We start from the raw sequence: 9,801 nt of genomic DNA on the forward strand, positions 1-9,801 counted from the left end.
CTCAATTTCGACAGTCTCACAGTGGGTGGGATGGGAGGTGGTGAGAGCAGGGAGGAGATTAGGGTTTGTTGCAGGGGAATAGGACAGCAGAAATGAACCTGCAGGACTGTCAGGGAAAACTAAACCTGTAACTGTTGCCTCTTTCTCCTCTATCTACCGGAACCTTGAATTCAGATCCATGCCCAACCAGGGCTCATTTCATGGATATTAACATCAAGACTGAAGATGCCTGGTTCAAGGCCGGGTAGGGAGACTGGGGAGAGCTCCAAGGATGCTGGAATCCGTCAGCTTAAGCTCTATCCATCAAAGTGGTGGGAAAAGGCTCCCCTTTCCTGGCCTCTGACCCACCTCCTCCTCCAACCCAGAGGGAGACACCAAGACTGGGGACAGAATCTCATTCAAGGGGGGAAGAAAAGGAACAATGACTATTCAGGCCTTTGCCAGGTCATAACCCCCCCGCCCCCATCTCCAAGCCCCTTAATGACCCCAAACATCAACAGTCAGAAGCAGGAGGGAGAAGCAGAACAATCCCCTCCCTATTCAGCGCCAGGAGGTCTGCTGGATGTGGGGGGAGTGGGAGAGCAGGAGGAACGGGGTGGCCAGTAGGCCCCTGGTTTGCCGCCATTTCCTTCCTAAGGCGCCAGCTTGCTGGGGGACAAACAGCGCAGCCTTTGGATCCAACAGCAGAGTTTCCGTCCCTTCCAGCTGCGTGATTAAGCCTTAGTTTCCTCATCTGTTTGGGTCCTGGGTAGCTTCTTCAAAGGGTGGATTTGAGGATTAAATGCAGGAATGAATATAAATGCTAAGATAATACCTGTTGCTTGGCAAGTGCTCAATAAAAGTTGGTGATTATTATCGTAATTTATCTTCTATTGTACGTCTTAGCAGGATGGAGAAGTCACGGGGAAAGTTTAGTCCAGGGGATGTGACGTGTGTGTGTATGTGCGTGTGTGTGAGAGAGACAGAGACAGAGACAGAGACAGAGAGAGAGAAGAGGAGGACCAGAGAGAGAGTTTAAACTCCCTCTTTGCACAATCTTTGTTACTTAGAAAACAACTTCAGCTATCCTATCTCATTTGATCTCCCTGGCAATCCTGTGAAACAATGTTTAAAGATGAGGACATTAAGTTTAGAGAGCTTAAATGACACTATTTTATTCTCTCTCCAGGGTAGCAGGGACAAACAATGCACTTGACCAATTCTCATAAATGTGCTTAAAATGCATTTTTCACAATGGTGGTGTCAGTCCCAGCTATGCCTGGGAGTTGCCCCAGAATTTCTGGAAACTCTGCCCTGCCTCTTTCCAGGTGTGTCCTCCTCTCTGCCCTGGACAGATGCCCCCTTTTCCTCCTGCATTCCCTCAGTGTTCCCTGACTGTCCGCTGCCCCTACTATTCACCAGGTCCCGTCTATCAAAATGCCCTCCTTTGCTGTTTTGATCTACTGAAACTTTCCTTATCCTTCAGGTCCTATGCCATTTGCCATCCATTTCTTGAAATGCTCTCCTAGTCCGGGCTCCATCTTCAAGGAGTCTGGGGTGCACAGCTGCTTATGTCTGATGGATACAAGCATCTTGGCACTTTTCATATCAGTGTCTAACCCAGAGTCGGCAGTAACGAGGGCTCCACAGACGTGCTGTGATGGGGTGAGGACTTCTGGCTACGTTGGCATTTGATCATTTATCCCACATTATGCATTAGCTGCTGTGGGGAATGCAGATTCAGGCGCTCCTGAAGCACCTCCCAGTCTAAAACAAGACAAGTGCCTAGTTATGAGGCAGAATATGCCACCACAAAGGGTGTCAACAAATGCAATGTTAGCAGAAAATGTAACCACAACCCCACGGTGCTTCGATCCCTTCCATGACTTCCTTGTAGGTCAAGACCAAGATGCTCTCCACCCACAACCTCTGTGGTCTCCTCGAATCCTAATACACTCTGCCCACATTTCTGCCCCACTGGCCTCCTGCAGACTCTCGTCACTGCCTCTTCTCCTCTCTGGGCTGCTTCACAATCTCGGTCCCTCCCCTCACACACTCTGGCATCCTCCTGGCTACCCATCCTTCAGATTTCAGCTCACTTCCTCGAGGAAAGCTCTCTGGGTTGTCCGACCAGGTAAAACTCCTGCTCCTATATTTTGCACTGTCTTGAGGTGCAGTTACACATTCATTTGTGTGATTCATTTGATGAATGTCCACCTACCTCATGGGACTCCCAATCTCATGAGGGTGGGCATCCAGGAGTTTGCTTGTGGCTGTAGCCCCCATGCCTAGCATGTCCTGAGGGCTCAATAAATATCCACTGAAGAAAGGAAGTAATCATAATTTGGAGAACATTTCAAGAAATGGAGAGTATAACAGAGACCATAGGGCCCGAATGAGGAGAACCTCAACAGGTGAAAATGACGAAGAAGGGCATCTCAGGAGAAGGGACCTTGTGAATAGTTGGCGGGAGGGTGTCTAAGGGAATGCCTGAGAATAAAAGGCGCATCTGTTTGGCGGGAGTAGAGGAAAATATGGGCATACAGGAAGATAAACTTGGAAAGGTGCGTGAGAGCCAGGGCATAGATGGTCTGGACTGCCAGGCTATGAGGGCTTTTATATACAGGCCACGAGGAACCAGTGAGGTTTGTGACACAGAGAAGTGATGACACCAGAGCTGCTCCGTTTATTAGTTCCAAATGAGAAGTAATGGGGGGGGGGGAAGGGGGAGGGTGCTGGCAGCAAAAATGAAAAGCAGGTGGTAGACCAGAGGGACCCTACGTAATGGGCAGGACCTGACCACAAGTAGCTGAACGCATTCCAAGTGATCCAGGATCACGTGCTTTCGAATCTCCTGGGGAACAGATCAGCAACACCCTCCAGACCTGAGGGTCGGCATCCCTGGGAGCTGGGCCCGGGAATCTACATGTGAACAACTGCAGAATGTGCACCGCGTATGCTCAAGTTTCAGCTTCCACATGCCTGTATATGTGGGGCATCCAAAAAGAATGACGAGACGAGTCAAAGACCCCTGAGGCTTGGACCACGAGCAAGCAGTAAGGCAGTGACGTCATTTAACAAGAAGAGGGGTGTCACAAGGAAGAGCTGATTTTTGGAAGGAAGGATGCTGCGTTCGGTGCAGCCCTAGAGGGTTAGTTAAAAACAGAAGGCAGACCTCAGCACGAAAGTCGTGGGACAAGAGAGATGGTGGGATTACATTCTCTGATTATTCTGAGATCACTCCATCTGACATGGGCGAGTCCTGGACCTTTCTACAGTCAGGACCCTGAATTAGATGATCTGAGGAAATCCACTGGGTCCTAAGATGCAGTGTGACCCAAGGACAAGGCTTCTAATGGCACAGGGATAAAGGATTTCACAGACTGAGGAGGAAGAAAGAGGAAAAAAGCTTCTTCCAGCAACTCAGACACGTACATCCCAAAGCACCCGAGTTGTTCTGGCTCCTGGGAAATGAGAGACAACACCTTTCAGGCATGACCCTAGGGCTCCAGGGCATTTCACCCACATCCATACAACACTGTGCTCCTGTACCCAGGAAATCCCAGGCCTCTCTTACCAGCACCCCTCACCCTCATGAGAATGTTCCATGAGGGCAAAGACTTGGATGGTTTGCTATCGCTATATCCCACAAGCCTGGAACAGTGCCTGCAAGAAGTAGGTGGTCCATAAGTGTTCACCAAACGAAGGAGGACATGGGCACTTGGTTCAGAATCTCAGCTCTGCCGTGGACTAGCTGTAAAACTTTGAGCAACTTCATCTTTTTCAACTTGTTTCCTTTCCTATGAAATGAGAACAATGGGTCCTTCATAAGATGGCCGAGGATGAAACCAGATGATGTGTGCAATGTGCTCGGTGCCTCCCTCATACTGGAGCTATCACGTGGTCGTGACATTTGCTCCCACCACTCTTGTGCTCGCTCAGGGTGGGGAGTATAGTTGGGGGGGGGGGGCTAAAAATCAGCTTCTATCAAACCCTTGAATCACTCTCCATCTGACTCCTGTCACTGCGTTAAAGACATAAAAGAGGCAAAATAGGCACAGAAAACTGAGCTGGAAAGAACCCTCCCTCATACCATGTTACTTCTAATTAGAGTCATCACTGGCGCAGAGTCCAAGAGTTCAGAGTTCACCTGCCGATCTGCATGATGGGAGGAAAGGAGCCAGAAGGAACCTTAAGGCTGCTCTTCATTCTACGAGGGAGAATGAGGCCTGAGCAGACGAGGCACTTGCTGAAGGCCACAGAGTAAGCCAGTGGGTCTGGAATGAGACCCTGAGTCACGTCTCCCACTGCCAGCCCGGGTCCTCCCCCATCCTGTCGCCAGGCCCTGAAAATGGCAATGATCAGGTATGTTGGAAGATACAGAGCACAGGGATGTTGGAAGTTACAGGGGACAGAGCTCCAGCCACTGCCCTACAACAGAAAAAGGTCAGCCCAGTCAAGGTGAATGATCGTGGGTGGAGAGGACCCAACAGAGGCTTTTCGAAGCAGCCAAGACTCCTTCACCTCTATCTAGCCCTGTCTCTTCCCTTCTTCCCCATTCTCTAGCCCAAAATGCCTAGAGGAGACCAGCATAGAATGCAAATAAGCGCAGACTCAGAGACGGTCTGGGGAAGGAGAAGGGCCCAGGACAAACAGAGGTGGGCAGAGGGTATCCGCAACCTCCCAGCCATCTCCCTGGAGACAGACTGGATGAGGTCGGAACCCAGGGGAGTGGAGAGTCTGAGGACTTCCTTGGCAGCAGGGCAGGCAACTTCTGAAAAAACACAGCTCCCATGTCAGGAAATGTCCCCACACAGAGGAGGCAACAACAAAAAAAGAGAGGAATCGCCTCTGGGCAGGGGACTTCCAGCTCTCCTTTGTTTATGGGGATGTTTCTGGTTCCCAGCTTCAAACTGTGGCTTGGGGATGGTGGGTAATTTAATTAAACGTTGCCAGGGCTTGGCGGAGGTTGCCTGGGAGCCGGTGGTTTACAGTTCCTACCCTGTCACGGCTTCATCAATGAGCTATATTGAGAGGAACTGTGTGTCTGTTGATGGAGAAGACAGAGGAGGGGGCTGTGAGCCCAGAAACCCAGAGATTCTATTCTGCTTTGACAAGCTCCCCGACAGACCCAGCAGTCCTGGGAATTCAGCCCAGTGCCTTCTCACCCAGCGCACCCAGCGCGGGGCCTGGCGCTGAGGATGGAGGCTCTCAGCCCACGTTGGCCGATCAACCATTAGAATGAGTGGATGACACCAAAGCAGTCTGAATCCCTCAAAGACAGACAAAAAAATGTAAAACACACCCTGAGGCAGTTTGAAAAATGATCCAGGGCCAGGTCGGGTCTAAAATCTGAGGAGCTCCAGCCTCCGACTTAACTGTGAACCACCAGGCAGTGGGCAGCCTGTCCTCAGGGAAGGGTGGTCAGACCTGGGATAAGTAGCAACTGTCCTTCAACACAGTTTTCTCCAGAACTTCATTTCTGCAGTAAGAGCCCTTCAGGCCATGACCCTTCCTAGGAACCACACCCATCTCAGACATCCCTAAACACTGATTAAACTTGCCCCCTTCTCAAATGTGGGACAAGGCCTGGGACCTTTATGTCACCAAGGTGTCTCTCCATCTGCTGCTGGGATTCAGTCTGAAATAGAAAAGCTAACACCTGCCCGTTTATTCCGAGCAGGATTGGAGTCCCCTGTCAGGTAGGTGTCTTGACTGTCAGACTCTCTGACCCCACCTACAGGGCTAGCTTCCCCCTCCCCAGTCTGATGCCTCCACCCTCACCTCTCGGACTTCTGTCCAAAGTACACAGTTACCTTCTCCCCCTTCCCCCTTGGCCACACTTAATCCTCTCTCTCGACCTCCCCACATTCCTCCTTATTCCCTCTTCCTCCCGGTCCCTCTCAGCTCCAACCCCCTCCCTTTCCCACCAAGGTTTAAGCCCCTCCAGATGCTAACGCTTCTGGAATCCTTTCCCCAGAAAGCTTCACTCAGTCGGTCGGTGTCTACAAAGTCCTTGGCAAAGAGGTTGTTAGGAGTTATGACTAAAGATGAGGACACGAGGGTGGAAAGATACCCCTTTCCCATGACAATCCTAATTAGCGCACAGGATGCGGGGGCTTTCCAAGGAGGCGGAGATGCCTTTGCTCACACAGCTGTTCTCTGACCCTCTGGGACTCACCCGGTCCTCCCCTCCGGTCCCTCCCTTCCACACCTGTCTCTCCAGGCTCCTGGGTCACACTCTCGGGAAAGCCGAGCCAGAATCCCCAAAACAACTGCCCACCTCTGTGAAGAGGCTACTGGAGAGACAGACCTGTCCCAGGTAAATTAAGCCTGGGCACCATGCGTGGGCCACGCAAAGAGATGCAGCCCCCCCTCTGCTCCTCACGTCAAGGACCCGCCACCCTGACCTCCAGCCTGCAGGCTCTCTTCTTGGCTCTGACCTGGAAAGGCTGGCCAGCTGGGATGTGGGATTTGCGGTGGCCACAGTGGCAACTTGATTCTCACAGAAAGATAGGAGTTCAGTGTCCCCCATAGGGGACCTTTACGGGGTGCATCTTGGGGACAGTTTCTTTTTAGGAATCCTTCTCCTCCAAGGACAAAGCGATCAGCTTCCCAGCCAGGCATTCCGGAGCTGTGTCCCTCCCCCCATTCCCTCCATCTGCTCTGGCCTGTTGCTTCAACGCTTGGAGTGCCCAAGCAGAGGCACTCACCAATGCCACAGCAACCCAGGCGTTTCCTGCCCTGGAATCCCCCAAGTCCATCTCTGTTCCCAGAAAGGCCCCTCCCTGCCCGTAGGAGACCACAGTGAAAGCCTCCCGGGAATCCCTTCTTCCTCCCCCCCAGGATGCAGCTGTGGGAAGCCATCCCACCGCGGAGGGGTAGAGGCAGCAAGGTGGTTGACCAGGGGAACGTGCGGCAGGCCCAAGGGCGCCTGAGGTACAGTAGGGTCAGTCAGCCAAGGTGATGTGTGAGGAATGAGAGCAGCAAGCCTTTCCTATCAGCTAGGATTGCTTGTGGGCTGGTGAGCCCCGGAATTTCTACAAGAGCCACCAAGCGTTTCAAAGGGGGGCGTGAAAGGGGGTTTTTCAGGAGCTAGGTTGAAGCTCGGTTTGCATAACCAAACCACGGATACTATTTGCATGGACGTTTATTGCACGGGGTATCTTAAGAGCATCGTGGGACGTCAAGCGCCCCCTCCACGACCCCCTCTCGGTGACACCAGTGTATGGAGATGCGGACAAAGGTGGGCCCCGGTGGGCTCGCGACGTGGGAGACCTCAGGGCAGGCAGGGGAGGAGGCGCGGGCGGGGCAGGGGCGGCCGGCTCACCGGTGTCCTGGCGAAACTGGTTCATAGACTGCAGGTCGATGATGTAGGGCGCGAGACGGCTGTCCACCTGGCCCAGCACCACGCTGCCCCCGGCGCGGGGGCCGGCGCGAACCACCGCCTCGATGTGGTGGCTCACGGCCGGGCTGTAGGGACGCCAGCGGCCGTGTTCGTTCAGCCATTCCCAGACCACCACGGCCGAGGCCAGGAGCATGGCGAGCCCGGGGCTGCGGCGGCGGCAGCGCTGCGATGCCTGCCTCCCGGGCCCGGCGCGCCCGCCCTCCTCCGCTTCCTCCTGCGCCGCCGCCTCCGGGCCTCGACCGCGCTCAGTCGAGTCGCTTCATGCAAGTGTCCGGCTCTCTGCAAACTGGCCCCCGCCTAGCAAAGCCACCCGGCGGGCGCGCGGCCGGAGCCCCGGCGGCCGCGAGCTGGGGCCGACGGCGAGGCGAGCATCAAGCCCTCGCACCAGTTGCGCCTCGGGCTCTGCAGACGCCGGGGTGGGATCTCGCCGCGCGATCGCGCTCGGACTGGCACGCCGAGTTCCCTCCCCTCCCTCCCCACCCTTTCACCGCACGTTCAGTTGTCGCCGCTTGGGACAGAGCTCCCCCTCCCTGTGGCTCCGCTCAGCTGCTTCTAGAATGAGTCGCCCCTCCCAAGCCCGGCGCTCGGGCAAACCCGCGCCTGCGGAGGGTTTCTCCGGTCCCTAGACGCGGAAAAGCGACCCCCCCAGGACAAAGCCCTGGGACTGCAGCTGTCGCCGGCCGTAACTTTGCAGTCTCCCTCCCAGCAATGGAATTTTCTTTTTTCTTGTCTTTCTTTCTCTTTAATGCAGTGTGATCGGTGTCCGGACAGCGAGCTCCGAGACACTTAGTGTCTTGCACACTCACGCTCGCACGCACACGCGCCCACAGCCGCACGCTCTCCTTGGTGTGGTTGTAATTACCTCATCTTCGTCCGCATCCTCAGCTGTCCGTCAAGGATGCAGAGCCACGCCCCCTGACGACTAGAGCAGGTGCCCTGGAGCTCACGCGCTCCCTGCTGGCCTAAAGAGACGCGTGCCGGCCACTGGCCACACACCAGTTAGCTCAACTAACTGGGCCTCTCTGCTTACGAGACCCAGTCCAAAGGGATGCAGCAATTTGAGAGGTGATGGATTAACACTGTCTATGGTAGGGAGCAAATGTGGTTTTTCTGGCCTGCTTAGACGTTACCAGAATCAAGAAGACACATGCTAAATTGATTTATTTTTCAGGATTTCTATGACCGAAATAATGAGACACTAAGACAGACACAAGCTAGACTTGGTTGTTTTGGTCATCAATAGTCAACGTGGAAAATAATCTAAAATGGGTGCGTTCTGACTAAAAAGGTAGATTGACATCGGGCTTACATATTAATCTTGCCAGAAAACACAAACTTTGTTTTGCTAAAGTTGCAGCTACGTAAGACAATGAATTCATACGCTCAAGAGCCAGGATAGGATATAGAAAAATAAAAGTAGACTATGTGTTAGGAACCGGGATTATGAAACTTTCTGAAATAATCGTTTTCTTTCATAATATATGATCTCTTTTGCTTTGGAAGATTTGCTTTCCCTCCCTGTTTCTTGTTCTCTCTTGAATTATACCTGTCCTTTCTCCCATCACTAGTTCTTTCCAAATCTTTTTCACCCCCTACCTTTATTTACCTCCCTCCTCACTGAGTTCTAAGTACAAAATAAAAGGAAAAATATCAAACATGCTCGTCTTCGGGCCTCCAAAAGCACCAGGCTTGAGGCTACCTCTGAGCTCTGTTCTTGCTGGTCCCCTTTCCCAGAAATCTCCCCAGGGTGACCTCCAGAATCTCCAGTAAACCTCTTCCCTAAGGCCAGTCTCCCAATCCAACTCAATCAACACCATTCATTAAAACATGGAATTTTAGGGTTTGAAGGACAAAAGGAAAAGGAGTTAAGGCTACCTCAGTTAACCCTAACAAGAGTCGCTATTATTCCCATGTTATAAACGGCAAGGCTTAGGGAATTTGAGCAGTTTGCCCCAGTTACATGTTCAGCAGAGGGGAAACTGGTACCCAGAAACTAGTTGGGCAAAAAAACCAAACCAAACCAAACAAACAAGCAAACAAAAAACTCACCTTGTTCCATAACGCAAGTTACACCTTGTTCCATAACGCAAGTTACATGATGAGGAGATGGTGTGATAAGAGGCAAGATATATGGCAGTGTAAAAGTGCCTCAGTGTGAAAGAAAGGAAGGGAGAAAACGAGGATAGAGTGTTCTGAGAGGACACAAGTAGAATTGAAGAAAAGGTCATGTAGGGCTCCCCTGGTGGCGCAGTGGTTGAGAGTCCGCCTGCCGATGCAGGGGACGCGGGTTCGAGCCTCGGTCCGGGAAGATCCCACATGCCGCAGAACGGCTAGGCCCGTGAGCCGTGGCTGCTGAACCTGCGTGTCCGGAGCCTGTGTTTCTCAACGGGAGAGGCCCCAACACTGAGAGGCCC

At 52.8% G+C, this 9,801-nt stretch overlaps 1 protein-coding gene across 1 annotated transcript in view; it reads right to left on the reverse strand.

Moving 5' to 3' along the window:
• DTX4 (deltex E3 ubiquitin ligase 4) overlaps nt 1-7,533 on the reverse strand; it is a 33,811-nt gene extending 26,278 nt beyond the window's left edge. The window contains exon 1 of the mRNA XM_024749482.1: nt 7,310-7,533. Coding sequence (XP_024605250.1) covers nt 7,310-7,520 — 211 coding nt within the window. The 5' untranslated portion in view covers nt 7,521-7,533. The remainder of the gene's footprint in view (nt 1-7,309) is intronic.
• Nucleotides 7,534-9,801: the final 2,268 nt, after the last annotated feature.

The sequence above is a fragment of the Neophocaena asiaeorientalis genome, unplaced genomic scaffold (genome assembly GCF_003031525.2).
Source record: "Neophocaena asiaeorientalis asiaeorientalis breed wild unplaced genomic scaffold, Neophocaena_asiaeorientalis_V1.1 scaffold43, whole genome shotgun sequence".
In the NCBI taxonomy this organism is placed as follows: domain Eukaryota; kingdom Metazoa; phylum Chordata; class Mammalia; order Artiodactyla; family Phocoenidae; genus Neophocaena; species Neophocaena asiaeorientalis.